Genomic DNA, 25,531 nt, shown 5'->3' with positions numbered 1-25,531 from the left:
GGGTAGGCGTCAGAGACGGGTTTTATCATTAAGTTTCCGGTAGTCTACGCAGAAGCGGGTCGTCCGTCCCACTTCGGCACTAGAACTACCGGCGAGGCCCAGGGGCTGTCCGAGTGCTCAATCACTCCTAACTGTAGCATCTCGTCAATCTCCTTCTGCATATGTTCTCTCACCGATTCTGGTATGCGGTAAGGAGGTTGACGCATGGGGAGGTGACCTGGGGTTTCTACCCTATGGGTGGCCAGTCGGGTATATCCAGGCACATTGGAGAACGTGTCTCTCTTTTCCTGCAGTAGCTCTGCTATTTGAGCTCGTTCCCGAGGATTTAACCGCTCACCCCAATTGTACCTCTCCCAGACCTTTGTTCCGGTTCTTCATTCCTAGGAGGTCGGGAAGAGGTAAACTGTCTGCGTCGTCCGGGGCAGGGGCGCATATAACATTCACCTCCTCTGCGCGTTCATGGTACGGCTTCAACATATTTACATGGAGCATGCGTCTACCGCCTGCTCCAGTACATGGGCCGATCACATAGGTGGTGTCACAGATTTGTTCCACCACCATGTATGGGCCCTGCCAGGAGGCCTGCAGTTTATCATTTTTGACCGGTTTTAAGATTAGCACCTTCTGCCCAGTCTGAAAACTGCGGTCCCTTGCGCCCCTATCATACCAACGGCGCTGACGGGTTTGAGCCGCCTGAAGGTTGGAGCGGACAGTCCGAGTCAGGGCCTCCAGGCGCTCCCTAAACTCCAGCACGTATGGTACGATAGGAGTACCGTCACTAGTGACTTCCCCCTCCCAATGCTCTCGGATTAAGTCTAGGGGACCTGTACCCTCCTTCCGAATAATAATTCAAAGGGAGAGAACCCCGTGGACTCCTGAGGTACCTCCCGGTAGGCGAAAAGCAAATGGGGTAGAAACCGCTCCCAGTTCTTCAGGGTATCCATGAACGTGCGGAGCATCTGTTTTAGTGTTCCATTAAACCGTTCACAGAGCCCATTAGACTGGGGGTGATAAGCGGAATTTACAATGGGTTTTACCCCACATGCTCTCCACAACTGGTGGGTAATCTCGGCCATAAACTGGGTGCCCCGGTCCGAAATAATCTCCCGGGGAAATCCCATGCGGGAGAAGATTCTGATGAGGGCATCCGCCACGGTCTCGGCATGAATATTAGCCAGAGCCACTGCCTCGGGATATCGGGTGGCATAATCCACGACCGTGAGTATATACCTCTTCCCCGAGGGGCTAGGCTTGGCTAGGGGGCCAATGAGGTCCACCGCCACTCGACTAAAAGGCTCCTCTATTATGGGGAGGGAGTGTAGCTTCGCCTTATATCGGTCTCCTCTTTTCCCTACTTGTTGGCAGGTGTCACACGTCTGGCAATACTGCCTAATATCTTTGGTGATCCCTGGCCAAAAGAAATTCTGAGTTAGGAGGTGCTTCAATCCTAGGTGGCCTGACAGCGGAATATCGTGGGCAACCCGTAGCAGTTCTCGTCTATACCTCTGAGGTACTATTAACTGCTGAACGGACAGGGGAATAGATCCAGCCACTATCTTCTCTGCATACCTGTACAGTAACCCCTTGTCCCAACCGTACCTCTCTCCTTCCAACCCCGCCTGATTCTGGTCTACCTTATCCCTATATACTTGCAACGAAAGGGTCAGTGGCCACTTCGCTACCAAACTCTAGTGGAGGGGCCCAAGAGACATTAGGGGGGTGATTGCTTACCTGAGCCTCAGAGTGATCAGCCAGTGCGTCGGTGCGGGCCTGTTGTCGGGTAACCACGGGCAGTGCTGCTTGTGGGGGGGGTTCGGGGTGCAAACGCTGAAGTCAGCTCCCCTAAGTCGTTGCCCAAAATAACGTCTGCGGGCAAATTTTGCATAAGGCCCACTTCTACGTTCCCTGACCCTGCTCCCCAATCCAAGTGTACTTTGGCTGTGGGAATCTTGTAAATGGCTCCCCCGGCCACCCGGACAGCTACACAATCTCTGGAGAGTTGATTGGTGGAAACTAAATGTTGCCGGAGCAAGGTTATGGTGGCCCCAGAGTCACGCAGCCCTTGGACACATTGGCCCTCTATATAGACCACCTGACGGTGGCTTTGTAGGTTGTCCGAAGCGGCCTGTACTGGGTTTACCTTGTGTAAGATGCCCAAGGGTTCCTCGTGGAAGACTGCGGGTTGGGTCTGTAGTCTGGGCTCGTTCTGGTAGCAGTGTACAGCTGCCCGGTTGTTTGACAAGTTGTTCTGGTTGTTCCAGGTGGATCGGTTCTTGTTCCTGGGACAGTCTCTCTGAATGTGCCCTTGTTGGTTACAAAGATGGCAACGGATAGCTGATCGAGTCTGGTATCGGGGAGGGGGTGGGTAGATTCCCCCTCCAGGATGGGGTAGCAGAGGTTTGGGAGCTGCAGTAGGGGTTGGGGTGACCCCAATACTGAAGCGTTGCTGTGTTCGTTGAGCTCTCCGAGCGTCTTGGTATTCGTCAGCCAAGGTCGCTGCGGTATGTACCGTGCACGGTTTTCGATCTCTCAGCCAGTTTTTCAATTCAGTGGACACCCCTTGGAAGAATTGCTCCATCAACAGGAGTTGTAAAAGGTCTTCCAACTGGGTGACTTGGGCTGCCTGCAACCAGCCTTTAGCGGCCCTGGTTAGCCGATGCGCCCACTCAGTGTGGGTATCTTTCTCCAGCTTCTTCAGGTCTCTGAACCGCTGTCGGTATGCCTCCGGGGTAATAGCATACCTAGTCAGGATGGCCTGTTTTACCTTCTGGTAGTCCCTGCTGTCCTCATCTGGTATGGTGCGGTAGGCTTCAGCGGCCCGCTCGGATAACTTGCCAGCCAGTAGGGGAACTTGGTCAGCGGTACGAATATTATGCAGTTGGCATAATCGATCAAAGTCCTGTAGGTACCCATCAATATCCTCAGTGTCGGTATGATTCTTGAATGCGTTGTAGGGAATCTTAGCTTTCCCTGTAACAGCACTGGAGTGTACTGGTAGCCCCTCTCCAGGTCTCGGGGTGGTTTGTCGGGTCACCATCAAGTACTCCTGTACTTCTGCTGATGTCCGTGTCAGGAGCTCCTCCGAATGGGGTAATGGAAAAAAAGCCAACCGGGTCCGCATCTCTTTTTGGAATTCAGTTTCGTTGTTCGCCATGGGTACGGCCGTACTTGCTACCCGGTCTCCCTCCATGAGCTCTGCAATCAGCCTTGCTTTGGTTTTATTGCTGGCAATAATTCCTCTCGCCTCCAGTAATTCCTTCAATGCAGTTCTCTTTAGTCTGGTATAATCTGTCCCCATTCACCGTCTGTTCATATACATCACATGTCCTACGACTTGCTGTGCGGTTTGAATCCCGTCGCTTGCCACCAATTGTAGCAGAGAGACAGTAGGATCTGTAATATATTTTGGGCAGGCAGAGACAAGCAGAAGGGACCCTAGAACCTTCGTTAAGATCCTGGGTGCTGTGGCTAACCCAAAGGGAAGAGCCATGAACTGAAAATGTTTGTCCAGGAAAGCAAACCTTAGGAACTGATGATGATCCTTGTGGATAGGAATATGAAGATATGCATCCTTCAAGTCCACGGTAGTCATATATTAACCCTCCTGGATCAATGGGAGAATTGTTCGAATAGTCTCCATCTTGAAGGATGGGACTCTGAGAAACTTGTTTAGACTCTTGAGATCTAAAATGGGCCTGAACGTTCCCTCTTTTTTGTGAACCACAAAAAGATTTGAGTAAAACCCCTTTCCCTGTTCCAGTATTAGAACGGGACGGATTACTCCCATAGTAGAGAGGTCTTTTACACAACGTAAGAACGCCTCTCTTTTTGTCTGGTCTACAGACAATCGTGAAAGAAGAAACCTCCCCCTTGGGAAAGAATTTTTGAATTCCAGTTGATACCCTTGGGACACGATTTCCAGTGTCCAGGGGCCCTTTACGTCTCTTATCCAAGCCTGGGTAAAGAGAGAAAGTCTGCCCCCTACTAGATCCGGTCCCGGATCCAGGGCCGCCCCTTCATGCTGTCTTGGGAGCAGCAGTGGGCTTCTTGGGTTGTTTACCTTTGTTCCAAGCCTGGTTGGGTCTCCAGACAGACTTGGCTTGAGCAAAATTCCCTTCCTGTTTAGCGGAAGAAGAAGCGGGGACTCCTTTGAAATTCCGAAAGGAACGGAAATTATTTTGTTTACCCCTCAGTTTAGCTGCTTTATCCTGAGGAAGGAGATGACCCTTACCTCCCGTAATGTCAGAAATGATTTCTTTCAAGTCAGGCCCGAATAGGGTTTTCCCTTTGAAAGGAATAGCAAAAAGCTTTGACTTAGATGACACATCAGCAGACCAAGATTTTAACCATAACGCTCTACGCGCTAAAATGGCAAATCCGGCATTCTTAGCCGCCAATTTGGCAATCTGAAAGGCGGCATCCGTAATAAAAGAATTAGCTAGCTTAAGAGCCTTAATTCTATTCAAAATTTCCTCTAAAGGAGTCTCAGTCTTAAAGGGACAGTCTAGGCCAAAAAAAACTTTAATGATTCAGATAGGGCATGTAATTTTAAACATTTTCCCAATGTACTTTTATCACCAATTTTGCTTTGTTCTCTTGGTATTTTTAGTTGAAAGCCTAACCTAAGCTTAACCTAGGAGGTTCATATGCTAATTTCTTAGACCTTGAAGGCCACCTCTGTATGTATTTCATATAGATAACACTGTGCTCATGCACGTGAAGTTATCTGGGAGCAGGCACTGATTGGCTAAACTGCAAGTCTGTCAAAAGAACTGAAATAAAGGGGTAGTTTGCAGAGGCTTAGATACAAGATAATCACAGAGGTTAAAAACATAATTTATGTAAGAACTTACCTGATAAATTCATTTCTTTCATATTAGCAAGAGTCCATGAGCTAGTGACGTATGGGATATACATTCCTACCAGGAGGGGCAAAGTTTCCCAAACCTTAAAATGCCTATAAATACACCCCTCACCACACCCACAATTCAGTTTAACGAATAGCCAAGAAGTGGGGTGATAAGAAAAAAGTGCGAAAGCATATAAAATAAGGAATTGGAATAATTGTGCTTTATACAAAAAAATCATAACCACCACAAAAAAGGGCGGGCCTCATGGACTCTTGCTAATATGAAAGAAATGAATTTATCAGGTAAGTTCTTACATAAATTATGTTTTCTTTCATGTAATTAGCAAGAGTCCATGAGCTAGTGACGTATGGGATAATGACTACCCAAGATGTGGATCTTTCCACACAAGAGTCACTAGAGAGGGAGGGATAAAATAAAGACAGCCAATTCCTGCTGAAAATAATCCACACCCAAAATAAAGTTTAATGAAAAACATAAGCAGAAGATTCAAACTGAAACCGCTGCCTGAAGTACTTTTCTACCAAAAACTGCTTCAGAAGAAGAAAATACAACAAAATGGTAGAATTTGGTAAAAGTATGCAAAGAGAACCAAGTTGCCACTTTGCAAATCTGATCAACCGAAGCTTCATTCCTAAACGCCCAGGAAGTAGAAACTGACCTAGTAGAATGAGCTGTAATCCTATGAGGCGGAGTCTTACCCGACTCAAAATAGGCAAGATGAAATAAAGATTTCAACCAAGATGCCAAAGAAATGGCAGAAGTTTTCTGGCCTTTCTAAAACCGGAAAAGATAACAAATAAACCAGAAGTCTTTCGGAAAGACTTAATAGCTTCAACATAATATTTCAAAGCTCTAATAACATCCAAAGAATGCAACGATTTCTCCTTAGAATTCTTAGGATTAGGACATAATGAAGGAACCACAATGTTTCTACTAATGTTGTTGGAATTCACAACTTAGGTAAAAAATTCAAAAGAAGTTCGCAACACCGCCTTATCCTGATGAAAAATCAGAAAAGGAGACTCACAAGAAAGAGCAGATAATTCAGAAACTCTTCTGGCAGAAGAGATGGCCAAAAGGAACAAAACTTTCCAAGAAAGTAATTTAATATCCAATGAATGCATAGGTTCAAATGGAGGAGCTTAAAGAGCCCCCAGAACCAAATTCAAACTCCAAGGAGGAGAAATTGACTTAATGACAGGCTTTATACGAACCAAAGCTTGTACAAAACAATGAATATCAGGAAGAATAGCAATCTTTCTGTGAAAAAGAACAGAAAGAGCAGAGATTTGACCTTTCAAGGAACTTGCGGACAAACCCTTATCTAAACCATCCTGAAGAAATTGTAATATTCTTGGTATTCTAAAAGAATGCCAAGAAAAATGATGAGAAAGACACCAAGAAATATAAGTCTTCCAGACTCTATTATATATCTCTCTGGATACAGATTTACGAGCCTGTAACATAGTATTAATCACAGAGTCAGAGAAACCTCTTTGACCAAGAATCAAGCGTTCAATCTCCATACCTTTAAATTTAAGGATTTCAGATCCTGATGGAAAAAAGGACCTTGAGACAAAAGGTCTGGTCTTAACGGAAGAGTCCACGGTTGGCAAGAGGCCATCCGGACAAGATCCTCATACCAAAACCTGTGAGGCCATGCCGGAGCTACCAGCAGAACAAACGAGCATTCCTTCAGAATCTTGGAGATTACTCTTGGAAGAAGAACTAGAGGCGGAAAGATATAGGCAGGATGATACTTCCAAGGAAGTGAAAATGCATCCACTGCCTCCGCCTGAGGATCCCGGGATCTGGACAGATACCTGGGAAGTTTCTTGTTTAGATGAGAAGCCATCAGATCTATTTCTGGAAGTTCCCACATTTGAACAATCTGAAGAAATACCTCTGGTTGAAGAGACCATTCGCCCGGATGCAACGTTTGGCGACTGAGATAATCCGCTTTCCAATTGTCCATACCTGGGATATAAACCGCAGAGATTAGACAGGAGCTGGATTCCGCCCAAACCAAAATTCGAGATACTTCTTTCATAGCCAGAGGACTGTGAGTCCCTCCTTGATGATTGATGTATGCCACAGTTGTGACATTGTCTTATCTGAAAACAAATGAACAACTATCTCTTCGGAAGAGGCCAAGACTGAAGAGCTCTGAAAATTGCACGGAGTTCCAAAATATTGATCGGAAATCTCACCTCCTGAGATTCCCAAACCCCTTGTGCCGTCAAATACCCCCACACAGCTCCCCAACCTGTAAAACTAGCATCTGTTGAGATTATAGTCCAGGTCGGAAGAACAAAGAAGCCCCCTGAACTAAACGATGGTGATCTGTCCACCATGTCAGAGAGTGTCGTAAAATCGGTTTAAAGATATAAATTGAGATATCTTTGAGTAATCCCTGCACCATTGGTTCAGCATACAGAGCTGAAGAGGTCGCATGTGAAAACGAGCAAAGGAGATCGCATCTGATGCGGCAGTCCTAAGACCCAACATTTCCATGCATAAGGCTACCAAAGGGAATGATTGTGACTGAAGGTTTTGACAAGCTGATATCAATGTTAAACTTCTCTTGTCTGACAAGGACAGAGTCATAGACACTGAATTTATCTAGAAACCTAAAAAGGTTACCCTTGTCTGAGGAATCAATGAACTGATTGGTAAATTGATCCTCCAACCATGAACTTGAAGAAACAACACAAGTCGATTCGTATGAGATTCTACGAAAATGAGAAGACTGAGCAAGTACCAAGATATCGTCCAAATAAGGAAATACCAAAAACCCTATTCTCTGATTACAGAAAGAAGGGCACCGAGAACCTTTGAAAAAAATTCTTGGAACTGAGGCTAGGCCAAACGGTAGAGCCACAAAACTGGTAATGCTTGTCTAAAAAGAGAATCTCAGACACTAAAAGTAATCTGGATGAATCGGAATATGCAGATACACATCCTGTAAATCTATTGTAGACATAAAATGCCCTTGCTAAACAAAAGGCAGGATAGTCCTACAGTAACCATCTTGAATGTTGGTATCCTAACATAACGATTCAATAATGATAGATCCAGAACTGGTCTGAAGGAATTGACCTTCTTTGGTACAATGAAGAGATAAAATAAAACCCCAGCCCCTGTTCCAGAACTGGAACTGGCATAAATACTCCAGCCAACTCTAGATCTGAAACACATTTCAGAAATGCTGAGCCTTGCTGTGTTAACTGGGACACGGGAAAGAAAAGAATCTCTTAGCAGGAGGCCTTAACTTGAAGCCAATTCTGTACCTTTCTGAAACAATGTTTCTGAAACCAGAGATTAAGAACGGAATTGATCCAAATTTCTTTGAAGAAAACGTAATCTGCCCCATACCAGCTGAGCTGGAATAAGGGCCGCACCTTCATAGGTACTTAGGAGCTGGCTATAGGTTTCTATAAAGCTCGGATATATTCCAAACTGAAAATAGTTTCCAAACTGATACCGCTCCTGAGGATGAAGGATCAGGCTTTTGTTCCTTGTTGTGAGGAAAGGAACGAAATGATTATTTACTCTGGAAAGAAAGGGAAAGCAAAGTTGACTTAGAAGACATGTCAGCATTCCAAGTTTAATCCATAAAGCTTTTCTAGCTAAAATAGCTAGAGACATATACCTGACATCAACTCTAATGATATCAAAAGATGGTATCACCAATAAAATTATTAGCATGTTATAGAATAATAATAATGCTATAAAATTATGATCTGTTACTTGTTGCGCTAAAGCTTCTAACCAAAAAGTTGAAGCTGCAGCAACATCCGCTAAAAACATAGCAGGTCTAAGAAGATTACCTGAACATAAGTAAGCTTTTCTTAGAAAGGATTCAATTTTCCTATCTAAAGGATCCTTAAATGAAGTACTATCTGCCATAGGAATAGTAGTACATTAGCAGGAGTAGAGACAGCCCCATAACCTTAGGGATTTTTGTCCCAAAAAACTCTAATCTGTCAGATGGCACAGGATATAATTTGCTTAAACGTCTAGAAGGAGTAAATAAATTACCCAAATTATTCCATTCCCTGGAAATTACTTCAGAAATAGCATCAGGGAGATAAAACACTTCTGGAATAACTACCTTATTTAAACGTTTACATTTAGTATCAAGAGGACCAGAATCCTCTATTTCTAATGCAAATAACACTTCTTAAGTAAAGAACGAATAAATTCCATCTTGAACAAATACAAAGATTTATCAGCATCAAAATGATGATGAACATTTAAAAATTCATCTGAAAAAAAGAGAAGTTTTAAAAGACTTTTATGTATACTAGAAGGAGAAATAACAGACATAGCCTTCTTAATGGATTTAAAATAAATAAAATCTCTTATGTTATCAGGAACACTCTGAAAATTAGATGTTGACGGAACAGCAACAGGTAATGTAACAGTACTAAAGGAAATTTTATCTGCATTAATAAGTTTGACATGACATGCAATACAAATAACAGCTGGAGAAACAGATACCAAAAGTTTATAGCAGACTTAGCTTGGTAGCTCCAGCACTGTGCAGTGATTTTCCTGTAGTAACTTCTGACTCAGTTGCAACGTGGAACATCTTGCAATATGTAAAAGAAAAAAAAAAAACAACATATAAAGCAAAATTGATCAAATTCCTTAAATGACAGTTTCAGGAATGGGAAAAAAATGCCAGTGAACAAGCTTCTAGCAACCAGAAGCAATAAATAATGAGACTTAAATAATGTGGAGACAAAAATGACGCCCATATTTTTTAGCGCCAAAAAAGACGCCCACATTATTTGGCGCCTAAATGCTTTTGGCGCCAAAAATGACGCCACATCCGGAACGCCGACATTTTTGGCGCAAAATAACGTCAAAGAATGACGCAACTTCCGGCGACACGTATGACGCCGGAAACGGAAATAGAATTTTTGCGCCAAAAAAGTCCGCGCCAAGAATGACGCAATAAAATGAAGCATTTTCAGCCCCCGCGAGCCTAACAGCCCACAGGGAAAAAGTCAAATTTTAAGGTAAAATATGTTAAATTAAAATGCATTATCCCAAATATGAAACTGACTGTCTGAAAATAAGGAAAGTTGAACATTCTGAGTCAAGGCAAATAAATGTTTGAATACATATATTTAGAACTTTATAAACAAAGTGCCCAACCATAGCTAGGAGTGTCACAGAAAATAAGACTTACTTACCCCAGGACACTCATCTACATGTTTGTAGAAAGCCAAACCAGTACTGAAACGAGAATCAGCAGAGGTAATGGTATATATAAGAGTATATCGTCGATCTGAAAAGGGAGGTAAGAGATGAATCTCTACGACCGATAACAGAGAACCTATGAAATAGACCCCTTAGAAGGAGATCACTGCATTCAAATAGGCAATACTCTCCTCACATCCCTCTGACATTCACTGCACGCTGAGAGGAAAACCGGGCTCCAACTTGCTGCGGAGCGCATATCAACGTAGAATCTAGCACAAACTTACTTCACCACCTCCATCGGAGGCAAAGTTTGTAAAACTGAATTGTGGGTGTGGTGAGGGGTGTATTTATAGGCATTTTAAGGTTTGGGAAACTTTGCCCCTCCTGGTAGGAATGTATATCCCATACGTCACTAGCTCATGGACTCTTGCTAATTACATGAAAGAAAGTATATTATTATAACTGTGTTAGTTATGCAAAACTGGGGAATGGGTAATAAAGGGATTATCTATCTTTTAAAACAATAAAAATTCTGGTGTAGACTGTTCCTTTAAGAGACTCTTCTAAGGCATCAAACCAGAAGGGCGCCGCAGTAGTAACTGGAACAATGCAGGCCGTTGGTTGTAAAAGGAAACCCTGATGAATAAATAACTTTTTTAGAAGACCCTCTAATTTCTTATCCATAGGGTCTTTGAAAGCACAACTGTCCTCAATAGGAATAGTTGTACGCTTAGCCAGGGTAGATATAGCTCCCTCCACCTTAGGGACTGTCTGCCAAGAGTCCCGAACAGTGTCAGATATGGGATACATTTTCTTGAAATTAGGAGAAGGTGAGAACGGGAAACCCGGTCTTTCCCATTCCCGCGTAATAATTTCGGAGATTCTCTTAGGAACCGGAAAAACAGAGTAAGCAGGCACCTCTAAGTATTTATGCAGAAAAGAAAGATAACAGAGAGAGGTGCTTGTGTGTACCAGTAGAAACAATAGAGAGGAGTAAAAACACCCAAAACAGGGTACTCACATTTGGTAGGAGCACTCAGACAGTGCTATTAGGCGCGGACTGGGTACTCAACAGCAACCCAGCTTGCTGATACTTCCAGCGTGTCACCAGGAACACCTTAGGATCTCCCTTCTTGAACTGGAAAAACAGACTGCCCAGAACAGCAGCTTCACAGGTCAGGCAGATGGTGATGGTAATATCCATGACTCCCACACAGAACAGAAAAAGTCCCAATGTCTACATTGGTGACACGCTGGGTAGCTGTTGAGTACCCAGTCCGTGCCTAATAGCACTGTCTGAGTGCTCCTACCAAATGTGAGTACCCTGTTTTGGGGTTTTTTACTCCTCTCTATTGTTTCTACTGGTACACACAAGCGCCTCTTTCTGTTCTCTTTCTTTTCAGCATAGACGTCTTGCCCAGCTGATGTGAGGAGAGTGCTGCTGCTTTCTATCCACTGATTATCTCCTGTGATCAATCTTGGTTTGGATCATCTTTGGGACTGATTTTAGTAATAGACTTATTATTTCGTTCATATCAATATTGTTATGTTTCATTGTTTATCTTATTCTACCTAAGATTTTGTCTTTATTTGCAATCTTCACATTATTTGATTATCTGATTGTTTTTAATTAGAGCGCCCCCTATTTAGTTATCTCTAGACAGATACCTATAGTTTTTTGTTGATACCTCTAAGTATTTGTCCATCGTACACAATTTCTCTGGTGGCACCACTATAGAGTCACAGTCATCCAGAGTCGCTAAAACCTCCCAAAGTAACAGGCGGAGGTGTTCAAGCTTAAATCTAAAGGACATGACGTCGGAATCCATCTGAGGTAACATACTTCCCGAATCGGAAAGTTCTCCCTCAGACAGAAGTTCCCTGACCCCCAATTCAGATCCCTGTGAGGGTACATCGGAAATAGCCAACAAAGCATCAGAGGTCGCAGTATTCAAATTGACTTCTGTCCTGCTGCGTTTGCCCTGTAACACAGGCAACTTAGATAAAACCTCTATAAGGGTAGATAACATAACTGCAGCCATATCCTGCAGAGTAAATGAAGCAGACGCGGTTGAAGAACCCGGAGTCGCTTGGGTGGGCGTTAAAGATTGTGACGCTTGGGGAGAAAGTAGCGGCATACCCTGATTCTCATCAGACTGAGAAGCATCCTTAGACACACTTTCCTTAAAGAAAATCTGCTCTTTACATTGTAAGGCCCTTTCAGTACATGAGGGAGAAAAAGTAAGAGGGGATTCCACAATGGCAACTAAACACATAGAACAAGTATTTTCCTCAAGTTCAGACATGTTAAACAGACTAGCAATAATAGTCGTTCTTTACTTGAAATTTTGAGCTCTGAAGTCAAATTACATAGACAAAAATTTTGACCTAAAAAAGTGTACTGCGCCTTTAAATAATAAAAGCGCAACAATTTTTCTGCAATCAGTTAAAACAACTTTCGCAACAATAAAGAGTGCTTTTATGTGCCCAAATTCACTTAACAATATTGCTCCGTTCTTGGACCAGTTATATATCAATTTTTGACAACTTTAATCCAATTTTTTAACACACTTCAGGCCCCTGCACCTTGCCACAGCTCTGCTGTGGCGCCTACCTGCCCCCGGATCGCACTGATCCTCCAGAAGAAGCGCTCCCAAGTCTCTCTGTACCAACGATTGCAAACTGACTTAGGCCCCACCGGAGCCTCAAGACTCTGCTGCCGTTCCGGAATAGTACTGCGCTGTTGAGCGTGCAAAAATAGGCCCCGCCCATCGTGGGCGTAACTTGAGCCGTACAGAGAACCGCATGGGACGACAAAATAACATGTCGGTCTGTCTATATTATACTAAAGAAAAGCCATGTGCCCCTCTATACACGCACTTCACCTAATAATAGTGCAACAGCAATCTCTGTCAGCCAGTTATGAGCCATAATAAACGTTAGCCCTGACATAGCAAACCGCATCTCTCCGCATCAGCCCACACAGATATTTAAAGTGAAACGCCAAACACACTATTAAATGAGCAAAATAAAAGGGATTCCAGGTACACCATTCTTTCTTATAGTGCATACTGATTACCCCTCCCCAGTTAGGGAATAATGTCAGCCTGTTCTGATGTATCTAGTCTCCCCAGAAACAAAATGACTGAACATACCTCAATGCTGCTTGTAGCATGACACGGTTCTCCACACTGAAGATATTTCTTTACACTACCTTCAACCGCTCTGTGGGAACCAGCAGGATCTTAGATGTTTGCTAAGATCATCAACATCAGGGCAGAAAATTAATATGTCTCCACTCCTCTTGGGAATTAATTGACTGACTAATTTCTCCCTAAGAAAAATAGTACTCACTGGCACCATTTTAAAATAAAAAACTTCTTGATTGAAGAATCTAAACTAACACCTCACTTTACCTCTTCCTATCACTAACACAGGCAAAGAGAATGACTGGAGTGGGAGGGAAGGGAGGAGCTATATATACAGCTCTGCTGTGGTGCTCTTTGCCACTTCCTGCTGACCAGGAGGCGTAATCCCATAAGTAAGGATGAAATCCTAGGACTCGTCATATCTTGTAAAAGAAAAGAAATAAATTTATCAGGTAAGCATGAATTTTCTTTTCTTTTTTAAGACACGATGAGTCCACGGATCATTTCAATTACTAATGGGATTCAATACCCAAGTTAGAGTACACAGATGATACGGGAGGGACAAGACAGGATACTTAAACGGAAGGCACCACTGCACGAAGAACCTTTCTCACAAAAACAGCCTCAGCCAAGTCAAAAGTGTCAAATTTGTAAAACTTAGAAAAAGTGTGAAGAGAGGACGAAGTTGCAGTCTTGCAAATCTGTTCCACAGAAGCTTCATTTTTGAATGCCCATGAGGAAGCAACAACCCTAGTGGAATGAGCCATAACCCTATCAGGAGGCTGCTGTCCAGCAGTCTTATATGTAAAATGTATAATGCTCTTAAGCCAAAAAGAAAGAGAAGTAGCCGTAGCTTTCTGACCCTTATGTTTACCCGAGAACATCACAAACAAAGAAGAAGACTGACGAAAGTCCTTAGTCGTCTGTAGGTAAAACTTTAAAGCACGGACCACTTCCAAATTGTGCAAAAGTCTTTCCTTCTTAGAAGGAGGATTAGGACACAAAGAAGGTACAACAATCTCCTGATCAGAAAAAACCTTAGGAAGAAATCCTAATTTTGTACACAAAACAACCTTATCTGCATGAAAAATCAGATATGGAGACTCACACTGTAATGCTGAGAGTTCAGAGACTCTGCGAGCAGAAGAAATAAACACCAGAAATAAAACCTTCCAAGATAACAACTTAATATCTAAGGAACGCAATGGCTCAAATGGAGCTCCTTGAAGAACATTGAGAACTAAATTAAGACTCCATGGAGGAGTAACTGGTCTGAACACAGGCCTGATTCTGACCAAAGCCTGAACATCTGGAACATCCGCCAGACGTTTGTGTAACAAGATAGACAACGCTGAGATTTGACCCTTTAAAGAACTCGTTGATAAACCCTTCTCCAGTCCTTCCTGGAGAAAAGACAAAATCCTAGGAACCCTAACTCTACTCCATGAGTAGCCCTTGGATTTACACCAATAAAGATATTTACGCCAAATTTTATGATAAATTCTTCTAGTTACAGGTTTACAAGCCTGAATCATGATCTCTATAACCGAATCAGAAAACCCTCGTTTGGATAAAATCAAGCTTTCAATCTCCAAGCAGTCAGCTTCAGAGAATCTAGATTTGGGTGAAGGAAGGGACCCTGTATTAGAAGGTCCTTCCGCAATGGAAGTCTCCAAGGAGGTAGAGACGACATCTCCACCAGGTCTGCATACCAAATCCTGCAAGGCCAGTGCTATGAGCATCACTGAGGCCTTCTCCTGTTTGATCCGGGCAATTATTCGAGAAAGAAGAGCAAACGGAGGAAAAAGGTATGCTAGATTGAAGGTCCAAGGAGCCGCCAGGGCATCTATCAGCTCTGCCCCAGGATCCCTGGATCTCGACCCGTATTTCGGGAGCTTGGCATTCTGCCTGGATGCCATGAGTTCCAACTCCGGCTGACCCCACTTGAGTATCAGACTGGAGAACACTTCCGGATGGAGTTCCCACTCCCCCGGATGAAAAGTCTGTCTGCTTAGAAAATCCGCCTCCCAGTTGTCTCCGCCCACTTAATTATTTTGGCAACCTCTGTCATCGCCAAGGAACTCCTTGTTCCTCCCTGATAATTGATGTAGGCCACTGATGTTATATTGTCCGACTGGAACTTGACAAACTGTGCCGAGGCTAACTGGGGCCAGGCCAGGAGGGCATTGTAGATCACTCTCAGTTCCAGAATGTTTATGGGCAAAAGGGACTCTGTCTGAGACCATATTCCCTGAGCCTTTAGGGAACCCCAGACTGCTCCCCACCCTAGAAGACTGGCATCTGTTGTCACAATCACCCAGGATTGTCTGCGAAACAACCACCAATGAAGCAAATCCTTTGTCTCCTGCTCCAACAGAAGCCGAGGGGACAAGTCCGAATAATTTCTGTTCCATTGTTTCAGCATGTCTAACTGCAGAGCCCTGAGATGAAAGGGAGCAAACGGGACGATGTCCATTGCCGCCACCATCAGTCCGATTAACTCCATGCACTAAGCCACTGAAGGACGATGAGAAAACTGAAGGGCTAGACAAGTATCGAAAATCTTTGATTTCCGGACCTCTGTCAGAAAAATCTTCATAGACAGAGAGTCTATTATGGTTCCTAGGAAAGTCACTTTTGTGTGTGGGACTAAGGAACTCTTTTCTAAATTCACCTTCCAGCCGTGGGATCTTAGGAAGGACAACACCAAGTCCGTGTGAGATTTTGCTAGCTGAAAGGATGGGCGCCTGAACTAGAATGTCGTCCAAATACGGTGCCACTGCAATGCCCCTTGAACGAAGCACTGCCAGCAGAGATCACAGAACATTCGTGAAGATTCTGGGGACTGTGGCAAGACCGAAAGGAAGAGCCACAAACTGGTAATGTTTGTCTAGAAAGGTAAACCTTAAGAATTTGTGATGATCCCTGTGAATGGGAACATGTAAATATGCGTCCTTTAAGTCCACTGTTGTCATAAACTGACCCTCTTGGATCAATGGAAGGATGGAACAAATAGTTTCCATCTTGAAGGACGGTACTCTGAAAAACTTGTTTAGGCTCTTGAGGTCTAGGATTGGTCTGAAAGTTCCCTGTTTTTTGGGAACCACAAACAGATTGGAATAAAATCCCAAACCCCGTTCTCCGATTGGGACGGGAACAATTACTCCCAGAGCTGAAAGGTCTTCTACACAATGTAAGAATGCCTCTCTCTTTATCTGGTCTGCAGATAATCTGGAAATTAGAGACCTGCCTCTGAGAGAACAGACTTTGAACTCCAGTTTGTATCCCCGAGACACTATTTCTATAGCCCAGGGATCCTGGACATCCCGAACCCAGGCTTGAACGAAGAAGGAAAGTCTGCCCCTAACAGGTCCGGTCCCAGATCGGGGGCTTGACCTTCATGCTGTCTTGGAATCACTGACTGGCTTCTTGGACTGCCTTCCCTTGTTCCAAGACTGGTTGGGGTCTCCAAGTAGGTTTAGTCTTTTCCTGCTTAGAGGAAGAAGAGGAAGAGAATGCTTTAAAATTTCGAAAGGAGCGAAAATTGTCGTCCCTTTTGTCTATTTCTCTTATCTTGAGGGAGAAGATGACCCTTACCTCCCGTGATATCAGAAATAATCTCTTTCAACTCCGGACCAAACAAGATTTTCCCCTTGTAAGGAATAGCTAAGAGCTTAGACTTAGATGAAACATCCGCAGACCAAGGCTTTAGCCATAAGGCCCAGCAAGCTAAAATAGAGAAACTGGAAATTTTAGCTCCCAGTTTAATAACTTGAAGGGAAGCAGGGAAGCGTCCGAAATAAATGCATTAGCTAGCTTAAGAGCTTTTATCCTGTCTTGGATCTCATCCAAGGGAGTTTCTGTCCTGAGGGCCTCAGAAAGACCGTCAAATCAATAAGCTGCCGCACTCGTAACGGTAGCTATGCACACAGCCGGTTGTACCCTGGTGTACATAAACCTTCTTGAGTAATCCCTCCAACTTCTTATCCATCGGATCCTTAAAAGCACAACTATCCTCTATAGGAATAGTAGTTCTCTTAGCCAAGGTTGAAACAGCTCCTTCCACCTTAGGAACAGTCTGCCAAGCCTCTCTAATGGAATCAGCTTCTTGAAGATAGGAGAGGGAGAGAAAGGGATACCCGGTCTCTCCCATTCCTTAGCAATGATTTCAGAGGCTTTCTTGGGAACTGGAAAGAAATCCGTGAAGGAAGGAATTTCAAAATATCTGTCTAGTTTACTAGATTTTTTTGGGGGGGGGGGGACCACCACCGTGGAGTCACTATCATCTAGGGTAATTAAAACCTCCCTAAGTAAGAGACAAAGGTGTTCTAATTTAAATCTAAAGGATACCACCTCCGAATCTGTCAAAGGTAAAATATCCTCTGAATCTGAAAATTCACCTTCAGATGCTAGAACGTTAACTTCCTCTTTCGATTGGCGAGAAGAGACTTCTGAAATAGACACAACTGCATCAGAGACCTCGCTGACTGCAGGAATGGTCTTCCTTTTGAGATTGACATGGAAAAGGCAGACAAGGCATCATAGTGGAAGACATGAGAGATGCTATGTCCTGTAATGAAATCCCAGAAGGGACTACAGCTGAAGCACAGGGCACTGCTTGTGGGGGCGTTAATTTTTGGGACGCTTGGGGAGAAAGTTGCGGCATAGTGGCAAGAGTCCATGAGCTAATGACGTATGGAATATATATTCCTACCTGGAGGGGGCAAAGTTTCCCAAACCTCAAAATGCCTTTAAATACACCTCCCACCTCACTCATACTTCAGTTTAACATATAGCCAAGAAGTGAGGTGTAAAAAAAAAAAAAGGAGTAAAAAGCATACAAAAGAGGTACTGGAAAAAATAAATGTGCTTTATACAAAAAAAAAATCAAAACCACAAAAAATAGGATGGGTCTCATGGACTCTTGCCACTATGAAAGAAATTCATTTATCAGGTAAGTTCTTACATAACTTATGTTTTGTTTCATGTAAGTGGCAAGAGTCCATGAGCTAGTGACGTATGGGATATACCCAAGATGTGGAAGTCCACAAGTCACTAGAGAGGGAGGGATAAAATAAAAACAGCTAAATCCGCTGAGAAATTAAATCCCAAAAAAATAATTAAGTTTTCTTAAAAATGTCAGAAAAACTCAAATCAAAAAGACATTAGAATCAAACGGAGACAACTGCCTGAAGAACCTTTCTACCAAAGGCTGCTTCCGAAGAAGCAAACACATCAAAATGGTAAAATTTAGTAAAAGTATGCAAAGAAGACCAAGTTGCTGCTTTGCAAATTTGATCAACTGAAGCTTCATTCTTAAAAGCCCAAGAAGTGGCAACTGATCTAGTAGAATGAGCTGTAATTCTGAGGTGGAGACTGCCCCGCCTCCAAATAAGCTTTGTGAACCAAAAGTTTCAACCAAGATGCCAAAGAAATGGCAGAGGCTTTCTGACCTTTCCTGGAACCAGAAAAAATAACAAATAGACTAGAAGTCTTTCTGAAAACTTTAGTAGCTTCAACATAATATTTCCTCTTTCGATTGGCGAGAAGAGACTTCCGAAATAGCCACGACTGCATCAGAGACCTCGCTGACTGCAGGAATGGTCTTCCTTTTGAGATTGCCCTGCAACATGGAAAAGGCAGACAAGGCATCATAGTGGAAGACATGAGAGACGCTATGTCCTGTAATGAAATCCCAGAAGGGACTACAGCTGAAGGGCAGAGCACTGCTTGTGGGGGCATTAATTTTTGGGATGCTTGGGGAGAAAGTTGCGGCATAAATTGATCCTCATCAGAAGACTCTTGGACAACATCTGCCTGAGAGGAGATTGGCTTAGTAAAAATTTTATCCCTAAAACTTACAGTCCTTTCAATACATGTAGGACAGAAGGGGATTGGTGGTACCACATTTGCATCCAGAGACAAAGCACATGTAACATATTGCACACCCTCTTGGTCCATTTTTCAACACAATTTATCAAATAATCAACAGAAAAAATGATAAATATTAACAAAAGAGAACTATAAAAAAAAACGTTACTGTCCTTTTGCAGAAAAATAGTGAAACTGTTTATATTTAAAGGGACAGATTCTTTCCTTAAGAACAGCGGTTAGAAAATTGACTTAAAAAATGAACCTCTGCACCTCAGCAGCCTGCTGAGGTGCTCCTACCGTGCTAAATGACACCGGATCCCCTGCTTGTGATGATCCGTTCAGTCACACTGCCAGCAAATTCCGGACCGGTCTCAATGTATCTGTACTAGAAGCGCATGATCTTACACTGCATGCCGCTCCAGAACAGATAAACTTGCCCAGCTAAATGTCGCAGTAAACCTGACAGGAAAACAGCGCGCTACTGAAAAGGCGCGCAAATACAGTAAGTCCCACCCATTGTGGGCGTACCTAAAGGCCAATGTCTCCCCATCTGGGAAAAACAAAGTGAAACCACCGGAGCCCTCCACAAATAGTAAAAACAACATATCTCCAGCCCCAGTGCCTGCTATATGTCACTGCCCAAAACTTTCGCATGAAAGTTTAAAAAGAGTCCCAACATAAAAAGGCTTTTACCATTAACCCCTTATGTTCCATAGTGCTGATTTTAAATAAATATACTGAGTCTCCTTAGGTCCCAGAAAGGCAGCACTTCCCTTAACCACTGCCTGGCAGGAAGGCAGTTCCCAAGCTTGAGAGGTCCTCTCCCTCACATTGGCCTGAGAAGGAACCAAATGCTGAGTCAGTGAGTACCTCAGACTGAAGGATATAGGGCAGCACAAATATGGGAGGCGCAGTGAGAATTATGTCCCACAAGTTCCCATAGCTCTAAAGCCACCAAAGCTCTACTGTAGAGACTGATATGGAACCAGGCTACACCCCAGAACAAAGCAGCACTCTCTGGCACTACTTTAAAATAATAAACTCTTGATTGAAGAATCTAAAACTAACACCTCACCTTACCTCTTCCTATCACTAACGTAGGCAAAGAGAATGACTGGGGTGGGAGGGAGGGGAGGAGCTATTTAACAGCTCTGCTGTGGTGCTCTTTGCCTCCTCCTGCTGACCAGGAGGTGAATATCCCATTAGTAATTGAGATGATCCTTGGACTCATCGTGTCTTAAAAAAGAAAGATGTACTGGCTTCTAGAGTAGTGTTTCTCAACTGCAGTCCTCAGGACCCTTACTCAGGCCAGATATTCATTATATCTTAACTGGAGCACAGGCGAAATAATCAACTGATCAGTAACCATGGTTACTAACCTGCGCTCACCCTTCAGATGATTATTTTGCCTGTGCTCTAGTTAAGATATCATGAAAATCTGGCCTGTTTAGAGTCCTGAGGACTGGAGTTGAGAAACACTGTTCTAGAGGAATAGTAGTGCATTTAGACAGAGTGGAAATGGCCCCATCAACTTTGGGAACCGTTTCCCATAACTCTAAGTTAGCAGCGGGTAGAGGATATCATTTCTTAAACCTTGTAGAAGGATTAAAAGAATCACCTGGTTTAGACTATTCCTTAGCAATCATATAAGAGACAGCATCAGGTATAGGGAAAATCTTACGGAGATTAACAGTTTTGAAAACTAAAGTATGGGGGACTTTGCCTCCTCCTGGTAGGAATGTATATCCCATATGTACCAGCTTGTGGACTCTCGCCACCTATATGAAAGAAAAGGTATTACTGTGTGCACAAGACAATAATATGTTACTTGCATGACGTACCATGAATAGAACAGTGATTTATACTCACAGTGTTAATCTGATACTCTGCACTGTGTCCTGAGGAAAGATCTATAATGGCAATTCCAGGCACTGAGTGACGGTGAATCCAGACTCCTCCGACAATAATTAGCTTGTCATGCAGAATGTGCGATGTGTGTGAATACCTTGGGAAGAGAAGCAGAAATTATAAACTAAAATAACCAAATCTTTGTTTAGCTAAGCAGCACTCACTAATAAAGCTGGTTACACTTTGTTACTCTCACATAAAACAATTTATTTACCCGATAAATTCATTTCTTTCATAGTGGCAAGAGTCCATGAGCTAAAGACATATGGGATATATATTCCTATCTGGAGGGGGCAAAGTTTCCCAAACCTTAAAATGCCTTTAAATACACCTCCCACCTCATTCATACTTCAGTTTAACATATAGCCAAGAAGTGAGGTGTAAAAAAGGAGTAAAACGCATACAAAAGAGGAACAGGAAAAAATAATGTGCTTTATACAAAAAATCATAACCACAAAAAATAGGATGGGTCTCATGGACTCTTGCCACTATGAAAGAAATTCATTTATCAGGTAAGATCTTACATAACTTATGTTTTCTTTCATGTAAGTGGCAAGAGTCCATGAGCTAGTGACATATGGGATATACCCAAGATGTGGAAATCCACGAGTCACTAGAGAGGGAGGGATAAAATAAAAACAGCTAAATCCGCTGAGAAATTAAATCCAAAAAAATAATTAAATTTTCTTAAAAATGTCAGAAAAACTCAAATCAAAAAGACATTAGAATCAAACGGAGACAACTGCCTGAAGAACCTTTCTACCAAAGGCTGCTTCCGAAGCAGCAAACACATCAAAATGGTAAAATTTAGTAAAAGTATGCAAAGACCACCAAGTTGCTGCTTTGCAAATTTGATCAACTGAAGCTTCATTCTTAAAAGCCCAAGAAGTGGCAACTGATCTAGTAGAATGAGCTGTAATTCTGAGGAGGAGACTGCCCCGCCTCCAAAAAAGCTTTGTGAATCAAAAGTTTCAACCAAGATGCCAAAGAAATGGCAGAGGCTTTCTGACCTTTCCTGGAACCAGAAAAAATAACAAATAGACTAGAAGTCTTTCTGAAAACCTTAGTAGCTTCAACATAATATTTCAAAGCTCTTACCACATCCAAAGAATAAAAAAAGAGAGAGAAGCACTCAACCTGGGAACGAACAATAGCACAATAGCTTGTTCTATGGCTAGTTACCATCCAAGAAGCAGCCTCTTTTTGCTCAACACGTGCCTTTCACAGAGAAGAACTTTCCTGAAGCATATCAGTCTGATCCTGACTTCAGAGTACAGTCCAGCCCCGAAAATACCAGGCAATCCCTCTCTGAACGAAAGAAACAGCAAAACCCCAGGCGTACGTTTCGGCCTATTGTGGGCCTCGTCAGTGAGGTGCAGCAATATCCCCCTAGGCACACTGAGCAACAGGTTCACATCTGGATTCCCGCATCACACTTAGGGAGACTTCCCTAAGTGTCATAATTTGCATAAATAAAAAGAGAGAAGCGCTCAACCTGGGAACGAACAATAGCATAATAGCTTGTTCTATAGCTAGTTACCACCCAAGAAGCAGCCTCTTTTTGCTCAACATGTGCCTTTCACAGAGAACTTTCCTGAAGCATATCAGTCTGATCCTGACTTCACAGTACAGTCCATCCCCGAAATACCAGGCAATCCCTCTCTGAACGAGAGAAACGGCAAAACCCAAGACGTACGTTTCTGCCTATTGTGGGCCTCGTCAGTGAGGTGCAGCCATATCCCTCTAGGCACACTGAGCAACGGGTCCACGTCTGTGAAAAGCACAATTGGGCAGAAAGAAGCTAGTACCAGGTGGCAACCGGGTCATAGAACAAGCTATTGATGCTGCTGTTCGTTCCTGGCAGACTGCTTCTCTTTCTGTTTTGCATATGTAAATATGACCCTGGGGATAGTCTCCCTAAGGGTGATGGGGGAAACCAGACTTGACTACTTGCCTAATGTGCTTAGAGGGATATGGCTGCACTTCACTGATGAGGCCCAAAGGAGGCCGAAACGATCGTCTGGGGTTTTCATGTTCCTTGTTCAGAGGAGAATTGCCTGGTATTTCGGGGCTGGACTGACCATGTCGGCGGGGGTCAGACTGATATACTACAGGAAAGTTTTCCTCTGTGAAAAGCACAATTGGGCAGAAAGAAGCTACTACCAGGTGGCAACCGGGGCATAGAACAAGCTATTGATGCTGCTGTTCATTCCTGACAGACTGCTTCTCATTCTGTTTGCACATCCAAAAGAATTTAAAAACCTTTCAAGAGTATTCTTAGGATTAGGACATAAAGAAGGAACAACAATTTTCCTACTAATGTTGTAAGAATTCACAACCTTAGGAAGAAATGTAAACAAACTCTGCAAAACTGCCTTATCCTGATGGAAAATCAGAAAAGGAGACTCACAAGAGAGAGAGCAGACAATTCAGAAACTCTTCTAGCTGAAGAGATAACCAAAAGGAACAACACTTTCCAAGAAAGTAGTTCATTATCCAAAGAATGCATAGGCTCAAAAGGAGGAGCCTGCAAAGCCTTCAAAACCAAATTAATACTACAAAGGAGGAGAGATTGATTTAACAACAGGCATGATACGAACCAAAGCCTGAACAAAACAATGAATATCAGGAAGTTTAGCAATCTTTCTATGAAATAAAACAGAAAGAGCAGAGATTTGTCCCTTCAAGGTACTTGCAGACAAACCTTTATTCAAACCAACCTGAAGAAACTGCAAAATTCTAGGAATCCTAAAAGAATGCCAAGAGAATTTATGAGAAAAACACCATAAAAAAATATAGGTTTTCCAAACCCGATAATAAATCTTCTTTGAAACAGACTTACGAGCTTGTAGCATAGTATTAATCACTGAGTCAGAGAAACCTTTACGACTAAGTACTAAGTGTTCAATTTCCATACCTTTAAATTTAGAGATTTGAGATCCTGATGGAAAAACGGCCCTTGAGACAGAAGGTCTGGCCTTAAAGGAAGCGGCCAAGGTTGGCAACTGGACATCCGGACAAGATCTGCATACCAAAACCTGTGAGGCCATGCTGGTGCTATCAGAAACACATGCAATTGTTCCAATATGATCTTGGAGATCACCCTTGGAAGAAGAACTAGAGGCAGAAAAATGTAAGCAGGTTGGTAAAACCAAGGAACTGCTAACACATCCACCATATCCGCATGAGGTTCCCTGGACCTGGAAAGGTACCTGTGAAGTTTCTTGTTTAGATGGGAAGCTACCAGATCTATTTCGGGGAGACCCCACATTTGTACAATCTGACAAAATACATCTGGAGAGACCACTCCCCTGGATGTAAAGACTGACAACTGAGATAATCCACTTCCCAATTGTATACACCTGGGATATGTATCACAGAAATTAGACAGGAGTTGGATTCCGCCCAAGAAAGTATCCGAGATACTTCTTTCATCGCTAAAGGACTATGAGTCCCCCCTTGATGATTGACATATGCCACAGTTGTAATATTGTCTGTCTGAAAACGAATGAATGATTCTCTCTTTAATAGAGGCCAAGCCTGAAAAGCCCTGAAAATAGCACAGAGTTCTAAAATATTGATTGGTAACCTCGCCTCTTGAAGATTCCAAACTCTTTGTGCTGTCAGAGACCCCGAGACAGCTCCCCAACCTGTGAGACTTGCATCTGTTGAAATCACAGTCCAGGCAGGACGAACAAAAGAGGCCCCTTGAATAATCCGATGATGGTCTAACCACTAGGACAGAGAGAGTTGAATGTTGGGATTTAAGTATATCAACTGTGATATCAGAGTATAATCCCTGCACCATTGATTCAGCATGCAAAGCTGCAGAGGTCTCATATGAAAACGAGCAAAGAGGATCACGTCCGATGCTGCAGTCATGAGACCTAAAACTTCCATGCACATAGCCACTGAAGGGAATGATCGAGACTAAAAGTTTCGACAGGCAGAAACCAATTTCATTAGTCTCTTGTCTGTTAAAGACAGAGTCACGTATACTGAATCCATCTGGAAGCCTAAAAAGGTGACCCTTGTCTGAGGAATCAAGGAACTCTTTGGTAAAGTGATCCTCCAACCATGTCTTTGAATAAACAACACAAGTTGATTCGTATGAGATTCTGCTAAATAAAAAGATTGAGCCAGTACCAAGATATTGTCCAAATAAGGAAACCCCACAATACCCTGCTCTCTGATTACAGATTGAAGGGTACCGAGAACGTTTGAAAAGATTCTTGGAGCTGTTGCTAGGCCAAATGGAAGAGCAACAAATTGGTAATGCTCGTCTAGAAAAGAGAATCTCAGAAACTGATAGTGGTCTGGATCACTGTTCCCTCTAACGTGCGCGGCAGCGCACTGATTTGGCAGGCCCCGCGCATGTGTCAATTAAGGCTGCGCATCTTGGAGCCCTCAGCCCGCCAAAAGCCCTGCGCAATTTTAAGCAAGGAGACAGAAGTGCCCCAGAAGCTCCTGCTTGTCTGCAGTGCAGCCTGTGTCCTGTGTGGGCAGGGCTGGTAA

The 25,531-nt window shown here is 43.1% G+C and overlaps 1 protein-coding gene across 1 annotated transcript in view; it reads right to left on the bottom strand.

Moving 5' to 3' along the window:
• The window catches only part of LCMT2 (leucine carboxyl methyltransferase 2), a 753,265-nt gene that overhangs the window by 64,239 nt on the left and 663,495 nt on the right, over positions 1-25,531 (bottom strand). Inside the window, exon 14 of the mRNA XM_053705698.1 lies at positions 20,978-21,113. Within this exon, the coding sequence (XP_053561673.1) occupies positions 20,978-21,113 (136 nt within the window). The remainder of the gene's footprint in view (positions 1-20,977; positions 21,114-25,531) is intronic.

This window comes from Bombina bombina, chromosome 3 (genome assembly GCF_027579735.1).
Source record: "Bombina bombina isolate aBomBom1 chromosome 3, aBomBom1.pri, whole genome shotgun sequence".
NCBI classification, from domain to species: Eukaryota; Metazoa; Chordata; class Amphibia; order Anura; family Bombinatoridae; genus Bombina; species Bombina bombina.
The sequence above is the reverse complement of the archived record's forward strand: the minus strand, read 5'-3'. Positions and strand labels throughout refer to the sequence as shown.